Here is a 24,297-nt window from a genome sequence, read left to right as displayed (position 1 = left end):
CAGTGCACGAACAGAACTGAGTCAGTAGCCAGTAGCTGCGTATATTTAATGTCATCATAGTGCAGTGTAACTACTCTTATCTGTGACGAAATGAGGGCGATCTTCACCTATCCTCTCTGTAATCTACCCAGTATCCACTGGGAACCACTCGCTAGTCGCACCACCCCAACTTCCACAGTGTGGCTACATATTATTAGGTTTATTCGGTAAAGTCAGGTAAGTAAAAAATAAAAATTAATAAGAGTATTTTACTTTTATTAATTTACATTTTTAACTTTTATAAATTTTTATTTTTTACCTACGTGACTTTACCGAAAAAACCTAAGAATATGAATCCTTGCAGTCACGAAAGCTTCAAATCTAGTGTGGCTACATCCCTGCAAGAGAGATCTGTGAGCTGAAGCGACTTCACGGGTCACTGTGCATCTGTGACCTAACCAGTAGACACCGCGGCTCTCCCGGGGGGGTTCCATTGCGCGACTGCACCGCCAGTCCGATGAGGTCACTGCTCCGTGCGCGTTTGACGCCCGTTGTCTTTGCCGTGGGGGCAGGTGTACATCCAGACGACGACGCTCACCGTGTCCATGAGCCTGAGTGCTTCGGTGGCTCTGGGAATGCTCTACATGCCCAAGGTGCACATCATCCTCTTCCACCCGGAGCAGAACGTGCAGAAACGCAAGCGCTCCTTCAAGGCCGTGGTGACGGCCGCCACCATGTCCAACAAGCTGACGGGCGGGAAGACCAACGACCGGCCCAACGGAGAGGCCAAGACGGAGCTCTGCGAAAGCCTAGAGAACAGCTGTGAGTGCCGCCCGCACAAAACACCGTCGCCTCCCTCCCCACCTCCCTCACTCGCGCCTGACCCACGTGGGCCACGGTGGCTCTGCCCATCGGCAAAGTTGCACTGGCTCCGAGAGTTGGAATTAACTTGCGCTGTGCGTCGACAAACGCGGGCTGCTTCCGTGGGAACACAAATTCATTGTGTGCCACAGCAGGGTATTATGGGTAAAAGTAAATTTAAAACTGAAACTATAAGCTATTTTTTATTATTTTACCTGGTAAGGCCCACTGAGCTCCACAGCTCTTTTTCAGAAGCGAACTGGTCGCAAGTGATAGCTCAACAACAAAGTGGCTCATCGCTTGAAAATGTATAGCGGCCAAATACTCTAAATGCGTGTTGATTCTAAATGTGCAGGGGAAAACCGGAGGACTCGGATAAAAATCCACGTGGCCACGGAAAGAGAGAAACGCAAAATCTAAATATGCAGGCAATCGTAAGGGTCGGGATCGAACCCACGACCTCCTGTATACCAGGCGAGGTAGTTAACATCTCGCCACCTCGCCGCTCCGTGGTGGCGAGGTGTTATCTAACTTGGAGCCCCATTCTGTCTCCACATTCATAAAGGTCATCTTTAACAGATAATCTGTAGTCCGTCAACTGATCGACTTTCCAACGGTGCGCACAGTACATCACGCACTGAGCACCGAACCTGAGTTCAATCCCCGGAAATGACTTAACGTCAGCTGCGAGTGATGCCTCAACTCGTGAAGTACACCCTCAAGCAGGCCCCGACGACAAGCATGGCTTGGGAAATCCTCCATTCAGCAGTGCATTGATTAAGTGTTATGCATTGTTATTTAATTATTGTTATCTAAATCTGTAGGAGGTGGGTGGGGGGAAGAAATAATTTAAAGGAATTTTACGTGACAGACAACGGGCTCCAGCGGAAAATAATGTTGGCTTTATATATATTAAGCTTTGCAAATTATGAAAAACTTTACAAAAAATTGTACACGGTGCCAGTTCATGCGCGTAGCTTATGAGCCAGTTCTGCGTGCACTGACAGACGTGGTGCCCCCCCCCCCCTCACCGTCTGCGTAGATAAGAGACTTTTTCTCCGCGTCGAACATTTGTGAGGGCCCACTCACCGCACGCACCCGCGTAGACCTCAAATATCGCACGCGAGATCGCCCGTCGAAAAAGTTCGCCATGTGAATTGATGGCCGTGAGCCAAGTTACTCGCCGCCTGACTGATGAGAGTGTCATCACGCAGACAGAAAGTAGGACTCGCCACCCACACGCAGTCCTCGACGGCCTCCAAATTGAATGACTGAATGAGCCGTTGCATGCATTCGCGCATGAATCATTTATCCATTAAGTAAAGTGAAAGTGGTGTCCTAACTAAAACAAGCGTGGGGGAAATGATCGTCTCCTCTTTACAACCTGGGGCCACTTCGTAGGCATTCCACAAGTCAAACGCTCACTTAGTGGAGTGTGCCAAGAATTCCCACTAGCAGGACCCTCATGAAAAATTATCTTGAGACTCCGTCATGGTTTTCCCGGATAGGGCATTTATTATTTATACAATGGGGGACAAATATTGCTAAAAGCCGGACAGGACATTTCGCTGTTCCATTACAGCATCTGGAGATGCTGCTAGTATTAACCTTGCGATGTAAATTATGATTGTACAATTATTATTAACCGCAATTGACTTCCCACAAAGTTGTGTCGCCCTGCGGCCAGGATTTTAACTCGTAACAACCTTGCGATAGCGATACACACGCACTTCCCACCCAGCTGAGACACGAACTCAGCGCTGGTGCCAGCCCATTGACGGCCCTAAGCAGAGATGAGTTGTGGGTGGTCTGTCACGTGACTACAAACATTATATTCTGGATAACATTCAGAATTAATTCATGTAAGTGGTCTGAAATAATTTGAGGTAACGGACCAATTAGACCTATTTCTTATTGTTAATTTAGAACAATTACGTTTAGTTTCTAGTCTTACAAGCGCCTAAATTTAAGCCAATATGTTTTTGCGCATTGCTGTTTGGTTAATGAGTGAGTGACCCGGTTGATCTCCTTGGGGTCCTAAACGGCGGCTCGCTCAGCTCACACACAGCCCTGCGAATCAACTGACGCGCAATGGAAGCCTCTCCACAGACGCGTCGCCTACTTCGCTCAGTCCCTGTGCGCTTGGTCAGCCTGTCGTGAGCAATCCGGCTCCAGATTTCATGGAAGTTCTCTGTCGGGCTGCGGACAACCTTTAGAGAGAAGCCTCGTTGTTCCGGTGGGGAGAGGGGCGGGTGGAAATCCACGCACACACGCCGAGCCAAAAACCGGCGCTGCTCATCGAGTCGGCATTGCGCTCGCAACGTCCAGGAAAGTAGGCCAGTGATGATTTGTGCATCTGCTGCCACTTCACGATAAATGGCCTCCTCCGAGTCTAAAATACAGGAAGTTCGAAATGCATCGTTAACTGTCGCCGTGTTTACGACCGGCGCCTAATTTGGGGAAGAGCCTCCGTGGGTGTCACCTATTTATGAGTATGTGTGTGCGTTTGTATGTCTAGGTGGTTTGTTTATACAGCGCAAGCTTACAATTAGTATTCTTTGGGTCTTTCGGTGAAACCACGTAGATATATAATTTTTATATATCTACGTGGCTATACAAAAAGACCCAAAGAATATGAATTCCTGCAGTCACGAAAGCCTTAAAGTCAAGACTTACAATTAGTGTTAGCTACCCCATGTGTAATGTGCGCGCGTGTGCGTGTGTGTGCGCGTGCGTGTTTTCATTCGTCTGTGCTTCGCATTCTGTACACATTTTCTTTTTAACGCGATAGGAAAGCGAGCTGACCAAAAAAATGTAACGTCCAGTTGAGTTGCACTTCGACTCCTCGTGCTACGTTTAGAAAGTAACGTGTGCCTCATTACGCCTTTGGCGAAACAAAACACATAACATTCCAGATTGTCAATTTGTGTTCAAAATTAATATCTGAATCGAGCCCGCTTTGTGCTTACAGGACGGAAGCTTCGTGCTAACAGGAGAAGTCAATCTGGTGTTAATTGAAACCTACGATGATAACACGTGTCTAACACACGCACAACAAATTACATTAAGACATCCTTTTTAAAATGAAACAAGCATCACGGACTAAACGTGTAAAAAAAAAACCTGGAACAATTTGTAGAGAAAACATAATGCAGGAAAGAAAACCCGGCAATGAACATTTATCTCGAATCTACTTCCTACAGTTCCTTTTATAGCACATCTCTCTTTGCGTTTTTTTGTTTTGCCCTGCCCCCTACGTCCCTGCCTCCCCTCGGAATGCAGCAGCTTCTTGCACAAAAACAACATACATCAGCTACAGCAACCATCTCATGTAAAAGGCTCCCGGGACCGCTGGCACCGCTACCCTCCCCACCACCACCACCACGCTGGGCAGGGCATTATGGGAAAAGCTGCCGTATCAGCAGACTGCTAAATCGGGATGCCGCGCAAGAGTCTGGGCTCGCAGATGAGACTATCCAGCAGCCAAGGCGTGGGGAGGAGGGCATTGAAGACCGCCGCGCTGGTGCACGGAACGCGAGGAGACGCCGTGAAGCTGGGACAGAGGGAGGAGGGGTGGTGGTGGTGGCGGGGGGGGTGCCCTTAGCAGGAAGAGTTGCTGCTGGTGGCGGCGGCGAAGAAGAGGAGGACATTGGATGAACGGGGCGGGTGTGGGCAGGGGTGGGAGGTGGTGCATGATGGCCGTGAATCGTCTCACTAATTAGAGGCCTTCGGTGGCGAAGAGGTGTGGGTTGTCCCTTTCTTTCGGAGAGGCATCTTTTGTAAGCGTCGCAGCACAGCACAAAGCTGCGACGCCGCTTGCCAGCGCCGACGGAACGGAGCGTCTCGCTCGCCCCGACGGCGCGGGCGGATTTGTAAAAAAATAAGTGGGGGAGGTGGGGAGGGGGGGGCTGTTTGGGATGAAATGATATTTCCAAAGGAGATTTTGGAAAAGCGAGATAAATAAAGGAGTGATTAAGTAACAGCAACGACAACGACATCAACAAAATTAAGGAATCGCACGAAAGCATCGCTTTGGTTAATCCACGCGCGCGCTCGTGTGTGTGTGTGTTTGTGTGCGCGATGGATACAAACGCAGCGCCGGCAAATGTCGAAACGGAATCAAGAGGCTGCTCTTAAATGTTTGCATTGCCTTCTGTTATATCTCTTGTTCTCTCCCCCCCTACTCTCTCTTTCTCTCGTTTTGCTCATTGTGTTGATGTCAAGTCGTTCCATTTATCAGCCTAACATTGGGGGGGGAGGGAAGCAATTGTTGTGGTTTCCTGAAATTAAGAAGGGGGTAGTGCAGGAGAGGGGGGGGGAGGGGTAAAAAAATAATTAAAAATAAGAAAAAATGCATAACATCTGCCCTATCTGTGAATGTTGCAACAAAGTCCAGTCTGGTGTGTTCTAATGGGCTAAATGACTCGGTATATCTCTCGTGTTCTGTAACTTGGAGAATGAATTTCGGAAAAGATATACTAGAAGGACGCATGCAATTTTTTTTTATACAGACATAAAGTTTATTTCTAATAAAATGGAGTTTCATCAAAATCTGCAAATAAAAAAAATGGTTTGGATTGTGCTTGTGGGAAAATGTCTGTGGAATGCGACCCTAAATTTCACCAATTGTAATCTTAATGCACTGTGATCTCGGGCGAATTGAAAGGAAAGGGGCTTTTTTTTTGTCCTCCAGCTTTTAGGTCCACAATGCATCACGAGAGGCGATCGCGTCATTACTGATTTCCGCGACAATCGCAGCGACCCGGCACTTCACAATAAGTGTCGTTTAAAGGAAGCCCATAACAGAGCGCAAGGTATTTCATTTGCTCAATAACCCTAATAGCAAATCGTACAAAAAAACAGAAGGTCAATGACAGAGATATAACCGAGCAGCGTTGCCATGTGTACAGCTAATGCACGATTCCTGCGCTCGCATGTCCATTACGATGCCTGAAGAGTGGGGGAAAAAATAAACCGGGAGGGCCTCAGAGATTGCATCTTCCACCTCGTTTTACCCCGCCTGACACTGTGTGCACAACCAGGCAGCTGTGGACTGTAAAGTTTTCTTTTTTAATAAATGCAGAGGAGATCGACAGAGTCTTGTAAAACGCTAGCATCTTTTTTTTGCGCTTTGCTCAGAATTGTGGCAGTGAAGCGTCTGCCAACGCGTCGAGGTTTACAAATCCGGGACTTGCATCATGCTTGGGGGGGGGGTGATTCCGAGATCGGTCGCCGCTGCTCACAACGTGATGCACTGCTCTCTAAAGCCACGACAAACGTACGGCTCCTTTGCCACGTGTCCCCCCCACACCACTCTTTAACTGGTTTCACAACTTAATTTTATTGCAAACCTGCCTTTGAAATGATCCGCCCCAACCTGATGGGCTTTGGAGTCGGGGCTCACCAACCAAGAGGAAGATGTAAGTCGAGATGGTGGTGGAACAATCTGTAAGTGAAGACCTTGGAGAACGGCTGTCAACCGTGTGGTGTCTGACAGCAGAAAGGAAACAAAGTTTACGTGTGACATCAATGCCAGTGGTTCTCTGACAAACTCGCTATCTCCCTTCGATGTGCTGTTGAATTGTACCGTGTGTCGTTAAGCACGATGAGCAGTGTTTCATTCCACGCGCTAGGAGGGCATTTTAGGAATTCATTCCAGACAGAAGCTATCCCCTGGAACGCGAAGCGGAATGCATGCCAAACGGCACGTATTACCTCCCGGACACACATCGAGGGATCTATGAAGCACAGGCGTGCGAAGCTATGCAGTCGTACCTCTCCATCCTGGATTGTGGACGAGTTCCACTGGGAGGTCACAGGTAAATGGCCGTTACTTATGCAAGGAAGTCGTACACTTGTGACAGAGGTGGGACAAAGTCATTGTTATGCAAGTCCAAGTCGAGTCTGAAGTCATCAAATTCATGACTCGAGTCTGACTCGAGTCCAAGTCACATGACTCGAGTCCACACCTCTGACTTGTGACCGTGAAATTGAAATCAAACGAGACCCACTCACTGTTAACAAGGATTTGCTTGGAGCAGTTGCCAACAATACTGTGTCAGCTTTCCATTTCTCGCAAGTTCATCTCTGCCTTTTCAGCACACGTGACATGTTATGGATGCCTGCAAGCACTCCGTTTTAAACTTTAATATCATTCAGCTGAACATGTTTTGAGTTTCCAGCAGTTTAAACAAAAACCTGCGGGAAACGATACAGAGTGTGTCATCGCTGTGAACTGAAACATCCTTCAATTGGAAAAAAGCCCACTCACAAATACAGGATCTGGAGTTGTATACCGTTTCAGGGCAGCAAGGGTTGAGCCTGGATATCACTTGGATGGGTGACCACAGTACAAATAAGTTTACTCTAGGCTGCTTCAGGCTACATGGTGGGCAGCAAAGCAAACTCCTCTGTTGTACTGTACATTCTATGCAGCCACATCTATACAGTATTCCCAAACGTCACCAACTCGCATTACCCAGCGTGCCGATTTTTGGTCAAATAAGCCGCACAATCCGCACGCCATGAGTAGGCCCTCATCCAGCAGTGGATTGACAAAAGGGCTGCGAATAATCATGACCACACTGGCCAGGCCAATTGCATCCAGGCTGAAAAAAGGGGGAATTTATAATCGTTCGGTGTTCATAGTTTCCCTGCCTGCATGAGAGCAATACAGATTGCTATCGCTGTGAGATTAAATGTCCCTTCAACTGAAATAATAGCTCACATGCAAACAGCGTCCGCGGTTGCTGCGCGGGCTATTGGGAACGCGTGCCCAAACTAGAAGTTGAATCTGTAAGGACACGTTTTTTTGAAAGTGAGACGTTATCGAGGTCAAACATTTTACCTTGTCGCGCGAAGAGAGCTAATGTGTCAGCGCAAGCACTCCGAAATTCGCAGCTTTTGCATTGCAAATGAGGGCAAAGACTTGCGCACATCATATTAATGTCAACACAGCATCAGGAAGGGAAAAAAACGGCAAATTTGATTGTAGTCTTAGTGTCTCTGTTAAAATGCTTCTACGCTGTTCAAAAGGGTGATTTATTTGACACCTCATTTGGGCTGGGATAGAGTGTTTTGTGTTTTTTTTTTCTTCCAAAAAACGACACGTGCTGTTTTTAATACGATCGGCTGCAGCTTCTGAGAAATGCCTCCGCGCACGCAGCAAACCGGTAGTTATATTGTGGGGTATGGGGGGGCGTTTCGGAAGCACAATAACAGTTCTCGAGCTCGCGAGCTTTCGTCAGCTGGCGGTGACAGCGAGACGCCCCGCGGAATTGGAGAATTCGTCGAAAAATCTCAGTCAGTGGGCATCGCGATACTACCTGGACTAAATAAAAAAATAACGGGTTTCCTCCTGCCGCCTACGTGAACGATTTGGACGTTACAGTTTGTCGCCCGCTTTTTTTCGGGGGTTGGGAAGAAAAAACACAGGGCGAGGGAATGCCACAAAAGCTGTGCCCGGCGTACGCCCCTCACAAGAGCACACGCGAGCATTCGTTCTCACGCCGGGTCGCGAGGAGCTGCTGGCCCACGCCAGCGACCAGTGGGAAGTAGCGAGGTCGGCATGGGCCCTGGGGTAAGCGATGAATTGTTGTGACCCCTAACCCACCCAGTGCCGGATTAAGCGAGTGCAGGGCCTGTAGCATATGGTATACTGGTAGGAACCCACTGGTTCCACCAGCCCACAGGGGATTATTGTGTCCGTCCGTCGTGCAGGGAGGGGCTGGGTGGGAAGGGAGGGGCTGGGTGGGGAGGGGCTGGGCTGGGTAGGGTGGGGAGGGTGGGGAGGGGCTGGGTGGGGAGGGGCTGGGTGGGTGGTGGAAGGGGTGGGGCTGGGTGGGAGGGGTGGGGCTGGGTGGGAAGGGGCTGGTCACCCCGTGGTGCCCTTATAAAACTCAACGTTTAACCTACTCACGCCGGCTTGTGCCCGCCCTGACAGTCGGGCATATTTGCGGAATACACCACGCCGCCGTTGACCCTGGCCATAGACCGAGCAACCCAACGTTCCTACCAGCTCCCTCCGCAGGAATGTGTTACAATGGGCCCTAAATGTAATTTTAAAAACACATTTCTTACTTGCATAGTAAAGTAATTGTCTTTTTTCATTTGCTATACAGCCAGATGATACTAAAAATCGCTAACCTTAAACACCCGGTCGTTCATAAACGTTGAAGGCAGTATAGTACTATAGTAATAGAGCAAGTGCAGAATCTACTATAACGGAATTGATAGCTTGAAAGTATTTAGCGCGGGGCCCTTGAAAGTGGCATGTGTCGCTACTTGTACTACGATGATAATCCGGCACTGCCCCCACTCCCGTTCGACATTCAACTTCACGACCCTGTTCTTTGCTCTTCGGCCCGCGTGCTCGCTGTGCACGTGCCCTTCCTGTCCCTGCATTCTTCGAAGACACCGGCTGGAACCGGGAGGCGAATCAGAACGTCGACGGAACATCGATGTGCAACGTCTCCTCCCTAAAGCGGAAAGTTTCAGGCGAGCCACATCAGCGTGGCCGGAGGCCATGAAACCCAAACGATGGGCCGTGTAGTGAACCGATGCTAATTCTAGATTTGAAGCTTTCGTGACTGCAAGGATTCATATTCTTGGGTTTTTTCGGTAAAGTCACGTAGGTAAACATTTTTTATTAATAAAAGTTAAATAAAAATAAATTATAAATCACATTTCGGAGGTAACACAAGCTTCCGTCTTCAGAACCGTCGGTTCCACCTGAAGACGGAAGCTTGTGTTGCCTCCGAAACGTCGTGATTTTTATTATTTTTATTTTACTTTTATTAATTTAAATGTTTTACCTACGTGACTTTACTGAAAAAACCTAAGAATATGAACCGATGTTAGTCTGCGCATCCTTCAACGGAGCAAACAGAGAAAGAAACATAACTTCACTAACTCTCTCCTGAAGCCGTCTCGTCCTGGTCGAGCAGACATCGGGATAATGTTCCCATTGCCAAGAATGAATCGGAACTACCTGCACGCTCGATATCTACTCGAACCGCGTGCAAGCTGTGGTTCACAAAACGTTTGTGAATGAAAGAGACGAGGAATTTGAATTTAGTTTCTCATAATCACCATGGGTGACCGAGCTTTTACCCGTGTAGCCCCCAGGCTATGGAACGGTCTTCCACGAGATATCAGGATCTTTGAGTCTGTGGACATTTAAAAAATGTCCCTTAAAACCAATTTATACGTTTCCGTTTATTAAACGTTTAGTTAATTTCGTAAATGATTCTTAAAATGTGTTGATAATATTATTTGTATGCTGCGTGTCTGCTGCTGTTGTGTCATGTACAGCGCTTTGAGATCCTTGATGAAAAGCGCTCCATAAATGTATTGATGATTGTGGGTTTATTGTTGATGTGCATGATGATCCGTTTATAGACACCCCACTGCTTTATGACCCTCTTCACAATAGGTGACTGAATATTTGAAAGCCATGGCTCCATGCTTTACACGGACGAGTGTTAAAAGATGTAATGAGGGATTTGAGATTCGTGGGAGACGTGTGGAGGGTTTTAAATCAAATGTGTTTTTTTCTGTTCAATTTCTACAAATATCACGAGTAGGGTGTCGAAAACTGGATCACTGTGTATTTCTCTTGCTGGGAAGTACTGCACAGACGTCGAAATCGTTTTTATCCCAACAGCGTGGATTCCCTCCAAAATGTAAATGTTCCGTTAAGCTGGCATCCTTTCATAAATATTAAGCCCCTCTTCTTTGAGTTGGCCTATTACGTCCCGTCATCCGTCTTGTGTTTGTTTATGCCTCGGCCGTTTTCCTGGAGTATTTGCATCTATAAAGAGGGCCTATTCAATTTTCTCGCCGCTTCAACAACATGCATCCCGCGTCACCTTGAAGTAAGCAGCAACAACAACAACAACAAATCCAGGTCCCACCTTGACAACCTTTATTCGTCTATTTCAATTGCGGCTCCATCTCTCAGCTGATGCGACCGCCTTTGCGTCTCTGCACGTGGCCCCCTCGGAGTGCGGTGGGTAACATCCCATGTGATCGCTGCAGTCCCTGGCTATTTGTATTTTGGTATGGACCAATTTACAGACAGCAGCCACCCAGACCTTGCTCCAAGGACACGTGTCTAAAGGAGAGGGAGTCCAAATTGGCACACGCTGTAATGTGTTTTTTAAAAAGTTTGATGTATTGTGCCGAGAAGCATCGCCTTTTTATGGTTGAATACATTTCATTAGTTTAGTTGATTAATTAAAGCCCACTCAAAGAGTGCTGCGTAGAAGTATTGTTTGGGAATATTGGGGGGGGTTTTTTGGTTTAGCAGTGTTTGTCAAACTCTGCAAACTCATTAACGATAGACTCTTAACAATTTCGTGGAAATTGTTATTTTCGTATATTGAAAAATAATTTAATTCGGGCCAGAGCACAGCGCACTACGAATCCGGCAACGCGAATGCAACTGTCATCCTTAGCCGACATCAGTAGTTTGTAACATCTCAACCGGTCCTGGGACCCCCCCCCCCTCCCGCACCCCATGATTGACATTGCGTGTGGGGGCCTTCATTCAGTAGTGGATGAACAAAAGGGCCATCATCTATCCACTGCTGCTTGAAGGCCTCGCCAAGCCTTCGCTGTCTCTGTCGTGGTTTCGCGATGCAACAATCTATCGACGCAGCACACGAGTTGCTTCCTCCACCATCTATGTGGCGGAACCTCCTCCTCTTGGCGTATTAATGTATAGCACTTGAAATAAAATTTAAAAAAAACTATTTCCACCCAAAATAAATCGACATACTTTTAGCCTACATGTTAAAATGAACGAGATTAACCCACTGTTCTACATTACTTTTAGCACTTATAATGCCCCATTATTATTTCACCTTTTTCATTATAAAAATGAGTATGTATTAGCGAAATGTACAGAAAGGAGAATATGGGAAGGACATTTTACCAGATGAAAATGAACATTTTTAGGCCATGGCACTTTAAAGGATGTAAATCCATTACAGCCTCACATCGTTCTACGGATGGCTAAAAACGAAATAATATGCATTGCTCATCATTGGTAATATTTGCGCGGCACAAGTGACGCGCCCGTATTATACCTGATCACTTTCCAGTCCATTTCATTATTTATTCAGCAGCTCGCCTCCCATGCTCGTGACCCGAGTGCTGCTGGGCCATGGTGCCGCGTGGCTGTTTGCGATCGTTACAGTGCCACGGGAGACTTTGCTACGGCGCTCACCGCCGCCGCCGCATAAATCGGTGCGCACTTACGTGCAATGGGGGGGGGGGGGCTGACCCAGGGGCTTAATTGATGCCGGAGCTTCATGGAGCTGAGCTCAAAATATTTCCGCTCCACCCCCTCTCCATCCAGGAGATAGGCAGAGTCCAGGGGATTGGGGGTTGTTTGGTGGAGGGGGCTCCCCATTAAAGTATCCCGTGAGAAATTAAGCCCCCGTGGAGACGGGTGACCCATTGTAGGCCCTATAAGTAGAAATTAATTTTGTGCGTTCCTAAAATGTTCATGAATCCGGGTCCCCCTTCTTGAGCTTCTTGAGGCCCGTAAGCCTTTGCTAGGTGTGCTTATGCCTCACGCCACCGATTAGCGCGATTGGCAATGTATGGTGCACACGAAGTTCTACATACATACACCACCTCCGCATTATACACGTGGGAAGCAAATGTAAGGAAAACGTCATTGTGAAGGTTGTTGCTTTCGATATGAGCCGGAAATGAGACTCAGGACTCGAGGCATTGATTCTTCCATCAGACCCACTGTTTCGACTGAACCACACTGCGGCCAGCCCACCACATCTCTCTCTCTCTCTCTCTGCTTCTTCCCTCGCAATGTTCGGCTTTGGTATTCCCTCCTATTGCCATATTTCTTCCCAAGAGTTATCTTACAACCTTGCTCAATTGAAGAACCATGAATTCTTATCTATTACACCTTCAAAGGTGCCGTTTGTTTGCTGGTCACTTGATATTTTTGGGTCTTTGAGCCTGTGCCTCGGTTTCCGTGATAACGACGATTCAAATGCGATTCATGTTTTTCAAAAAATTCAGAAATGCTGATTCCCTGGACATACTGATGAAATGTCACTGACCACAATGCATTGCACTGTGTGTGCATTTGTGTGTGTGCACATTGGGGAGTGGTAGTCTAGCAGTTAGCGCGCTGCGCTACGAACCCGGCGACCCGAGTTCGATTCCCGCTAACGACCAGCACCAGTGACGATTATCTGAACCGGTTCTTGGCCTCCCCTAGGTCGACTCAGCCTCAAATAAGTAGCTGGTGTGATGTGTAAAAATCGTCAATAGGGAGAGAAAGGCGGCCGGGCATGTTGATGGCCACCCACCCCCTCGTGTGCCGTGCTGGCCTTCATAGGTGCTCGCTAATAGCACTTGCCCCAACAACCTGTAAAAGGCTACACGGGGTTATTTGTCTTTTGTGCGCACAGTGGTAGTGCAGCCGTCCAGTTAACAGCTGTGGAATGTGTTTTAATCGCACTAGCAGAGCATTGCACTAACCGTAGAATGGCATTTAAAAGCGAAACATTCGCGACAACGTGAGGTCACTGGAAGACCCATTTACGGAGCCGTCAATGAGCGATGTGCTTTTTTTTTCGTTCCTCAAAATTGTTCTGCTAACGAAAGCAGGACGGCTGCAGATGTGCTCCAGTTTAATTCCTACAGCGTCGAGTAATTAACATCTTACGTTCAAATGTTCAGATGTCGTTTGGTGAACTCCTGGATTTTCTGTGCTGAATGCTAATTACGGAGACATTTATACATCCTCATTATGTGTATCATACTTAACATGGTATTATCTTGGGTGTTGTGCTACATGCTGATTAATTGTAGCATCTGTGCAATAAGCTGTGAGGGTACATGGTTATATAATTAATTGACCCGTTGTTGGGCAATATTTCCAAAAAATACGTTCCATTTTTTGTTTTTTTTGGTCGACATTCAATCAGTTTGGCCATTGAAAATCACTCGCACGTGGCTAGTTTAATTGTTTTTGTGATCTCTGTTATACCGCAAGACCATGAGAGATAGCGACAACTTGGGAATGTCTTCATCCAGCAGAGGACAGATCATGGCTGATGACGACTGAAACCAAAATGCTCACCAAAAATCTTCACTCACGATGTCTCTTGTTTTTATTTTCTTCAGGGGAGTGAGGGCAGCCCCTCACGTGTTAATAACCCTAATCCTTTTGAGATGGACCTTTGGTATGAAATGTGAACCGAGCACATGTCTTCGTTTCATGATTTTGGTGTTAGACGTATTTTAAGTAGCTTGATGTTCACACTATTAAAAAGAGCATTCATTTTCAGCTCTTCAACCCACTGCTGAATAAATGGCACGCCAAAACTGTCGGTCATCGGAGTAGTGTGACCATACTTCACCGCACTGGTCAGTGCGGGATGGTGAAGAGGAAGGCCCAGCCAGTGATGTTAGCCAGGAACAGAAATCGAACTCAGGACGCTAGGTTCAAAGTGCAGTGCGCTAACCACTGCACCACCAGTCCGCCCTGACGAAAAACTATCATCACTCCTAAATATGATTACCTTCTATTAAGATGTCAGCTTTTGTAAAAAATAAAAGTTGACATTTTGTTAAGCGTTTAAACGAATCATAAAAAAAACAGTGGCATGTCATGAAAATGGAAGAAAAAAAGAAAATTTAATTAACAAATCCACGTTTATTTGATGTAATAAAATGTTCATACCTTTTAAATTCATAAGCTTGTTCTAAAAAAAATGGGATACAAGAGAGAAATGTATTAAAATGTACTGTAAATACTCTTTGGGTATTTCGGTAAAGTCACGTAGATAGAAAAATAATAATAAAAAAATCACGACGTTTCGATCGCAACACGAACAATCATCCTCAGGTGAAATAATATAGCTAAAAAGAGTTTGAATTCCTGCGGTCACGAAAGCTTTAAGTCAAGATGTACTGTAAAGTTCGGAGACCAAATGCAAAAATCGTATTTAAAAATAATCTTTTCACATCATGAATGTAATTTTCCATTTCAAGTCAGCTGTGGATTTTAGCAAGAGGGCAGGATTATACACATTCTGAACATATTTTAGTTTGCTCTAGGCTTGAATATTAATATATTTCATAAACATTACACACACTCACGCAACGGTTAAAACTTGCCATGCTCTGATTACCCTTTCAACTAGTTTCGGCCTTGTCAAAATGCAAATTGACCACAGTTAGGAGGTTTGGTGCAACATATCACTTTTCTCTGCCTTAATGTTGCCGATTTGTGAAAAGAAAGTAAATTATTCACGTTGTTAACATCTAGCTGCGTGCTATGCTACTGCGCAATACGACCACGGGATAATATAGTTGTAATATTCATGGGGGCACCGTAATGGCTTGAGCAGACAGAGTTTGACATGCGCTAAAGTTCAATCTTTCGACTCGGTGAATGTAGCCTGTCGTTACATGTGTTTTTTTTTTATAAATTGACAAATGTGAAATGCATGTTTTTGCTGAATATTCCCCCTCCACATTGTGTTTATTCCAAACAGCGGGGCACAAAGCGTTAACGAGAATTATGACAAAAATTGTCGACACAACCCACGTACGGCGCCGATGTACAATAGCGAGCAACTTGAGAACGTACGTGCAAAAACACCACGTGCACACACACAACACACATTGTATAATCCCGACATGCTCGCGAATTATCCTCGAGATCACAGCACGCCCTGTCCACTGTGACATCACAGCACGCCCTGTCCACTGTGACGTCACAGCGTGCCGTGTGCACCGTGACGTCACAGCGTGCCGTGTGCATTGTGATATCACAGCGTGCCGTGTGCACTGACATCACAGTGTTACCGTGTGTACTGTGACATCATTACAGAGCGTTGAGAGCTGGAGCAGAGTGCACGATAGATGAAAGCATATTGTGACATTGCTCGTCGTGCTCAACATTTGTCTACATTTTGTTTAACATCGACTGTGTTGTTCGTACCCTCGTTGAGTTTGTGTACAGGGTTGCCCCCCCCCCCCCGCCCCACCTTCACCAATCTGCACTGACCAGCGTAGTGAAGTATGGTCAAACAACCTTCCTTAACCGACATGGCATCGGGGGAGGCCTTCATCCAGCAGTAGACTGGGGGCAAAATTCGCGTGATGAAATCGAGACAGCAAGACAGCAAGCCCTCGTGTACCACTCGTAGGCGAGGCGCAGTGGAAAGACGACGAGCGTTGCGTGTTTGTCGCAACGCCTCGGAGCAGCGTTGCTTATTCTAGACTCCGCCAAGCTCCACTCCACTTGACGTCTTTTGCCGACTCACGCGGCCACGCGGTTACCGCCCGGCTGCAAGGACACTGGCTCGCCATGGCCGCCACTCCGAGGCAGGATGAGAGCTGCCACAGCAGCGGAAATGTTTCGTGCCGTTTTTTGTCACATGCGGCGGCAGTGCTACAATTTCCCTTTCTCCCAGTAGAATTGGAGGTGCCAAGCCCATTATATCCACGAAGTAAAATTCCATGCATTTCAAATGAGTTGCAGAACTCTGCGCTAAAAATGGCAAAATACCTCAGCCATGTGAGAAATTACGATGATTTATATATATGTATATCAGTTACCTAGTTGTTAATTCATTGCTGCTGCACATCGTTCAGGCGCGTACGGTCATTTCAATCGGCGATCGCACAAGGGTCAAACACAAAATATAAGCAGGATTTTCTCTCTCTTTCGCAAAGAAAAATAATACATGTAAAAAAAAACGTTTCATTTCTTCGGCAGGCATCGTTGCACAGAAACTCACAAAAAAAAGATGTTGTGTAACATCGTGCACCGAGATGGCCGTGATGGGTGTTCATTTGCTCTAAAAAGCCACGTTCGCCAGCGCGCTCAGAAAGTCGTGTTAGCCTTCTCTGCGAGGACCTGCGAGTCTCAGATGCCACCGTTAAACGGACATCCGGCAACATCCCACCCCAGGCCCGTGGGAGCGCCAGCCGAATTAGCGGCGACCACAAACACCGGCACTGCCTGAGCCGCTTGTACTCGCTCGCCTGGCCCACTCGTGCCACCCGAACGGGATGCGTGTGTCCCCCCATCTGCTGGCGAAGACACTGATGACGAAGCCACTGCCGGAGGATTTGTGAGTCCCTATGTCTATATGGGGGGGTAGGGGGGTGCGGTGCATGAGTCTCTCTGTGTGAATCTACGGGTCTAAATGTGAGTAGTATGGGTCTCGATTTAAAGCTTTCGTGACTGCAGGGATTCATCTTATTGGTTCTTTCGGTAAAGTCACGTAGAAGGGAAATAATAAAATAATAAAAATAAAACATAATAAAATAATAATATTATATAATAATATAATAATCATATAATAATATGTTTTTTTATTATGTTCTATTTTTATTATTTCATTATTTCCCTTCTACGTGATTTTACCGAAAGAACCAAGAAGATAGTATGGGTCTGTATGCAAGTCTTTAGGTTCCTTGCACGAGGCTCTATGCTTCTCTGTGAGAAAATTCTCAGAGATGAAGCCACTGCCATCGCATTCCAGTTTCTATTTTAATTCATGTGCACGCGTGAGGTTTTATCCACCTACCCCCTGCCACTGAAATACCCCGAACTGGACATTCCAGCCTCCACAACAACACCACCGGGAGCCACAAACTGCCACTCGGTCCTGAATTATGCTCCTCCCAATGGCTTGTTTCCACAAACACCGCGAATCGGGCTCTGGCAGCCCAGGAGTGACCCAGTTCTGCCTCAGGAGCAGCACCGTCTTCCCCAAACCCCGATCAAGCTCTATAGGCTTGACCCCTCCAACTCCGTCTCTCTCTCGTTCCTTTTCTCCTCGGTAGCCGGGATTAGGGTGAGGTGGCGCTCACTCAAAGCAAAATCTGTCGTCTTTTATTTACTGTTCTCAACAAGGGTGGAAAGTTAAAATAAATGAGGCACGGTGAGCACAGAAAGCTGCATTGGGTTCGGACCAAACAGATGGTATTGAGGCAACATACATTCCCTCGCACCCAGCAACAGTTGACCTCAAGTGAACCTCGTGCTTTGCGACCTTAGGTGAGCAATCCCGAGTCGTGGCACGTAAACCGATACACACACACACCAGGGCCCGCGTGTACCTCGCATCAAGTCGCCGGGTTAAATTTGATGTAGTTTTACGAGTGTGCTATTGCACGCGCACGCACGCACTGATTTACCGCGCGTATTACCGCATTACCATCGGCACGATAATAACCCGCGGTTGAACACGCCACGAGGAGACCACAGCAGCGGCAATGTTAGGCCAAGCACGCGCGCACACAGATCACCCTTCTCTCCTGCTCAAGGTTACTTTGCATGGTGGCCAGGTGCAGTCAATTAGGCGTAACGGGCCATTTCGGCGGGCAGAAAGCTAACGGGAATGCAATTAATGTAAACTTAGTGGTGCCTGGTAATATATATATACGTAAAATGCCCACGCGTTGGGAACGATGGGGCGTACTTGACCGCAAACAAAAAAAACGTCAAAGGCACAGGAGGAAGGAAAAAAAGGCTGTTTCGCGCGTCAGCCATGAAAGATTTCCTGCCATCGTATCTGATCGTTCCCCGGATATAATGAAAGCATCGCGCAAGATGGCACTCCTGATACAGACGGAGTGGCAATCCCCGACTCACGACGCAATGCAGAGGCCACCGACGGCAAGGCACATTTGAATGCTTAAATGTGCTGCTGACGCCTGACATAGCATACCCGTGTGATTGCAATGCATCCTCAGTTACTCTCCAGCTATGAGCATGCAGTAGCTTTCAACGGCTGTCTCTCTCTCGCTTTCTCTTCTCTCTCTCGAATGGGTCCTAGATTGCTTGTAAATTTAGGATGAGATTGTAAAAACGCACATCCATCCACACTCTCTGGGTCAGCTCGTCCTTGGAAAGCGAACGGGGCTCTCGCCGTCAAGCGAAACCGCAGGGGCAAAAGTTTGTGAGCGGACATGTGTACGCGTCCATAAAGAAGTGTGCACGCACATGAAACGGCCTGTGTGGATGTCGCGGCGGTTGTGTGGAACACGCACACAAATTCCGACACTATCTTTCAACATCGTGGTGTATGCGCTCTTAACGGTAATCCAGGAACCGTGTCGTATAAAATGATGTATACACAAAAGCATGAAATCCGCTTGTGCGGAGGGCGTAGGTGGATTCGCAGGGACAGTTCAACGTTGGGCTGACGTTGGCACGTGGTTGGAACCGTTGGGCCAACATTGGCCCAAGTTCCACGCCTACTCAGTTGTTGCATTGCAGAATCATGAGGGATGGTGGCAGCTTTTGGAGATGCCTTCATCCAGCAGCCCCGATCTGTCCTTCTGTGACTGTGATTAACGCCCCAGGATTGGTTGAAATGCGTCACGTGACCGCGAGCCAACAGCCAACCAGAGTTGCGCCCCTCCCAAACATGCACGTTCCCGGATTGGTTGAAGTGCGTCACGTGACCGCGAGCTGGCCACTTCCTGTTGTGGTGCGCCCCGAGAAGCAGCTACATGACGGCCACAGCGCCGGAGACGCAGCCACGGAAAGCTGACGGTCGATCCACTCACACACGGCTCACTCATACACACAGCTCACTCACACACAATCGCATGCACCTCAGAGGAGACGGGTGAGTGAGAGTGAGGCTGAGCCGTGCTCCGTCCACTGCTGCCCTGAGGGACCCCCGTACTTCCCACTGCATGGCTTTGAGGGAGAGCCGCGCTGTTTCCACTGCTGCCGTGAGGGAGCCAGACGCGCTCTGTCCACTGCTGCCCTCAGGCAGAGCCGTGCTCTCTCTGCTGCTGCCCGGAGGGAGAGCCGTGCTCTCTCCACTGCTGCCCGGAGGGAGAGCTGTGCTCTGTCCACGACTGCCCTGAGGGACCACCGTGCTCTCCATTGCTGCCCTGAGGGAGAGCCCTGCTCTGTCCATCACATTAGTACTCGAGATTTTTTGGTGCTTAAATCCACAGCTGGATGGAGGCCCACCGCACGCTGTGCGAGTGGATCGTAAGGATTTACTTGATCAGTCTGTTTGGGGCCGCCGCATGCTGTGGTTATTCGGGAACGCTGCAACCACATATTATGTTGAGGGGTGCCATAGACGCCCCCCAACAACCTCGTTGAAACATAATTGTGTTTTGCAAGAGCCATAACTTTACATCAGCAAAGCATTATTTTGTTCTTTAAAAAAATACGACTGCTCGTATTATTTATACTGTATGTGCGTGGATTAAAACTCGTGTTCTTTAGGGAGGTTAGCAGACCTCTCAAAACCCTCGAAAACACTTTCATTACACGGCGAGACACGAGTCGTGAAGGTTGACTTCAATCCGTAGAAGAAATAAATGTAATGCAACAAAAACATATATCCACACAAAACTGTCCGTGTTGTCTTGTAGGTTTACGTAAGCACAAACAAAACCACGGGGAAAAGGTTGTATATTTTCAAGGTTTTTTTTCCATTTTCAGAGACACATTCACAGCAGCACATGACCAAACTGAACCCAATTTCCAAGAATTGCTGCTTCAGCCGGTTGCTATGGCGAGGGAGGAGAATGGCAATTGGAGGATGACACGGGGGGAGGGGGGGGGGGGACTGGCATTGATGGCATGTGCCTCAGAAATCTCAAACACAGACACTCTAAAATCACCACATTCAGCGTATCAGTTATGCAATCCTCGGGCAAGGCTCAGCAATTTGGGCGCCACGGTGGTATACAGGAGGTCATGAGTTCGATCCCAACCCTGACGCCTCTATATTTGGACTCTGCATTGTCTCCCCGTGGTCGCGTGGATTTTTCTCCGGATCCTCCGGGGTTTCCCTCCACAGTTAGAAACATGAGTTTTGAGTATTTGGCCACTTTGTTGAGCTATCATTTGTGACCAGGTCACTTAAAAAATAATAACTATATAGCTCAGTGGGCCTTACCTCGTAAAATAAAAAAACAATAGCTTAGTTGAAATAGTTTTCAATGGAAAAGCTGGCTAGCCAGTAAAATAAGGTAGCCCTCCATATTATTTAGGGAATTCAACCGTGAACAAATATGTATATATTTTTTCAACGTTTGCCTTCACAAACATACGCGCATACACCAATGAATGCCACAAACACACTTGCACCCGTAAACTTGCCACAATGCTGTTTGCGTCGTTAAACAGAATAACATTAATTGTTTTTAATAAACTTTTTTTTTTAATCTGAAAGTATGTTGTTTGCAAGCCTGCCCTAAACAACGGTAGTCACGAGAGCATTTGGATGGCAAGCTACATGGTAAGTTTTGTAGAGATGGCTTTGTGGGGTTTGGTAGTTGTTGTGAAAACAAGTGAGGTGTGTTAGTAACTCAGCTAATTGTAGAGTATATTTAGTATACTGATGATACTATGTAGTTTATACTTTAGTTGTTTACGTGGTGGTTTAGTTACTGCAGCTACATACTATTAACACTCCTTCCCTTTATTAATGCTACCCCTATCCCCTCCCTTTGATGCTGCTAATCCTGCATAATGCACGGGCATAATGACTTTAAACCCCTCGCCAAACCTACGCATTTCACAAGTAGTACTAATCGCATATCTGCATTTCCCATAAATATGCTAAATTCCTCTTGATATGCAAATTATTTTGTCAAGGCGCTCTTCACCCCTCCATCCCAGCTTAAATAGTCGCTCCAAGCCTGGAGCTTGTCATTCAGACTCTGTCTCCTCGACAGACCTGTTCTCCACCTGAGGACGGCTACTTGCGTTGTGGCCGAAACGTCGTGAGAATTAATTTATAATGTTTTATTTTATTCTTTTATTATTTCTATTCTACGTGACTTTACCGAAAGAACCAAGAAGAGAAAAAACAAATGAGGTGTGGTTAAATGGAAAGACGCAACATTTACCGCTGGTAATGATAAGTGAGCCCATAGGCTCTCGTAAAAAAAACTTTGGTCCCTTGAGCACGGGCTTGATATTATCACTTACACTCTAATCACCGCGGTATGACGAAACCATTGCAACGTTATTGAAATAACGAAACATAAACAGGGTAACCCGTCTCAGGTACGCGAGACAACACGATTTAATGTTGCCGAGAGACGTGAAAGAACACAAATCATCTGCCTCCAAGGTACAAAACACCGGGGGCATATCGTGGGATGAGGAATATTTCACAGCATCGGAAGGGGGGTGGGGGGAAGCGTGATAACTGCAATGTGACACAAACGATGGAAACAACGGGACCCCAGGGAAGGCTTTTCGATTTCCCTAGACAGCGGCAGCTACCTCGACACAGGGGATGCCCTGGGGGCACCAGGACAAGTGGCATCTCAAGGCGAGAGACATGGAAGTCTCTCGTTCGAATACTCGTGGCTGCCTGATGCATTTGTCACAACAAAACATTTACAAGCGGCGCAGTGCCCATAACGAAGATGCCCAATTATATTATCGAAGGTCGAATTAAATCCTCTTGGCTTTCCCTGCCAGAAAGGGGCTCTTGAAATCCAGCTCACCCGAGGAGGGGATGGGGGGGGGGTGTGCACATGAGTTGCGTTGTCCCTGCTCCGCTCGGTTGTCTTGGAAACTGAAGAGGCAACAGGAGAGGCAATCGAGGTAGAGTGGCAGCCATGTGGTGAATGTGTGCAAGTGTGGTACGTATGTCTATCTGTGTGTGGAACTTCTTTCGCACCGGACATAGCCAACCATGCTCATCGGTGGTACAGTCGATGGGGGTTGGGTTGGCAGCACATTCACTCAATGTTTTTGTTTACGTGCAGCATTTCATTGCATTAGCAGGAATAATGGTAAGGGAATGAAAACCGATGTTTTGTTGCGACAAATGCATCAGGCAGCCACGAGTTTTCGGCTAGAGATGCCACCTGTCCTGGTGCCCCCAGGACATCTCCTGTGTCGAGGTAGCTGCCGCTGTCCAGGGAAATCGAAAAGCCGTCCCGGGAAATTAAGAATCTCCTTGTTTCCATCGTTCGTGTAACGACAAAGCCACTCGCCACAATGCGATCACATTGCAGTTCTCCCCCTTCCCCCACCCCCTTTCCGATGTTGTGGAATATTCCCCTTCCCACGATATGCCCCCGGTGTTTTGTACCTTGGAGGCGGCAATCACGGCTCCCAGCCATCGAATTAAAGTCAACAAAAGTGTGCGGCCAAATTGCTCCCCGTCCGAGCGGCACGGTTACTCCACCTTCAGCTCAAGTCGCCTGCTGTGAAAAATCCATGGTTCAAAGCCCTTGCACAGCGCCGTGCCTCCGATTAGCACGGTAGGCGTACGTACGGTGCGAAAGAGGTTCAGCATACATACGTGCAGCCCTCTGTCAATCCAAAAGCTGGATTTGAACGGTACGATTATGTTTTGATTGTTATTGTTAAAATAAAAAAAATCAGTACATTTAAATATAATGAACGAAAATGCCGTAGGTTAAAAATGGTATTGCTCAGCAACGATAATGCTCTAGGAAAGTGAATGGGTTAACAAACAAAAAAACACGCACTGCAGTCTGATTTCAGGGATTCGAATCTACGTGTTAAGCTAATCTGCCATCATTCCACCGTGGAAGAGTAGGCCAAATTCAATACTCTCTCGAGAGGGGGTGCTCTCTAGAGATCACCCCTTGCTCATGAAATACGCAGTGGCAGGGCTGCACCTGTAACGCCACTGGCAATACCCCCCCCCTTCCCCACACACACACCCACCACCCCCGCCAAAAACCACGAAGTGTAAAATAGTGGCACTGCCCATGGGAAGCGGGCCACAGGAGAGCACAGAGGTGGCTCAGAATCAAACTCCGAATGCGTGGTCCACGCTCAAGGTGAGCGGGGGGGTTGAGGCATTTTTTTCAACGTCGCCTTCCCGGAACTCGGGGACGATGACTGCCACAAGGCAGAGGTCGCAACCGGGTACCCGATACCCGTACCCTACCCGATACCCGGCTACCCGTACCCGGCCGGGGGTACACGTTTGCGACCCTGGTGCGGCCGGGTACGGGTACGGGTAGGCCGTGAGTCACTGGTGAGTCACTGTTTGTCACTCATTTCCCAACGTCTTGTCTCTTCTCACAATTCAAGTTCCTAGAATCAACCCACCCGCGCCTGCAACATGGCTTCATCCCAGAGGTCGCAATCAGGTACCCGATACCCGTACCCTACCCGTTTGCGACCCTGGTGCGGCCGGGTACGGGTAAAGAATCAAAACCCGTTCGCGACCTCTGCCACAGGGGCAGCAGAACCGGTCGGCGGCCTCGAACCATCCCTTGTCCCCAGGTGTCCGCTCTCGTGACTCTCTGTGGTGTTGTGTTTTTTTAATTTATTTCTTGAAAATCTATCGCACGAACGGCTCAATTGGATTCGTAGAAAAGTAAATTGTGGATTTGCCGGGAAGGGGGGGGGGGTGGTGGGTTGCGTGGGGTGGGGGTAGAAAATGTGGCTTTCAACGTCGCGCAGAGGGAAGGAAA

General features: G+C 47.6%; 1 protein-coding gene across 6 annotated transcripts in view; it reads left to right on the top strand.

Moving 5' to 3' along the window:
- The window catches only part of GRM8 (glutamate metabotropic receptor 8), a 120,256-nt gene extending 114,318 nt beyond the window's left edge, over positions 1-5,938 (top strand). For 2 of the 6 annotated variants that reach the window (XR_009755942.1, XR_009755943.1), the window contains exons 11-13: positions 552-801; positions 3,632-3,703; positions 4,123-4,260. Coding sequence is in view for 4 of the 6 variants with exons in the window: in XM_061562822.1 (XP_061418806.1) it covers positions 552-801; positions 4,123-4,273 (401 nt within the window). In the remaining 2 variants the exon portion in view is untranslated. Of the gene's footprint in view, positions 1-551; positions 802-3,631; positions 3,704-4,122 lie in introns of all 6 variants that reach the window. The other 4 variants (XM_061562823.1, XM_061562825.1, XM_061562822.1 and 1 more) reach the window with 2 other exon arrangements.
- Positions 5,939-24,297: the final 18,359 nt, after the last annotated feature.

This window comes from Lethenteron reissneri, chromosome 30 (assembly GCF_015708825.2).
Source record: "Lethenteron reissneri isolate LAM-NWPU_2019-01 chromosome 30, ASM1570882v1, whole genome shotgun sequence".
Classification (NCBI taxonomy): Eukaryota; Metazoa; Chordata; class Hyperoartia; order Petromyzontiformes; family Petromyzontidae; genus Lethenteron; species Lethenteron reissneri.
This window is presented reverse-complemented; position numbering and strand designations above follow the sequence as displayed.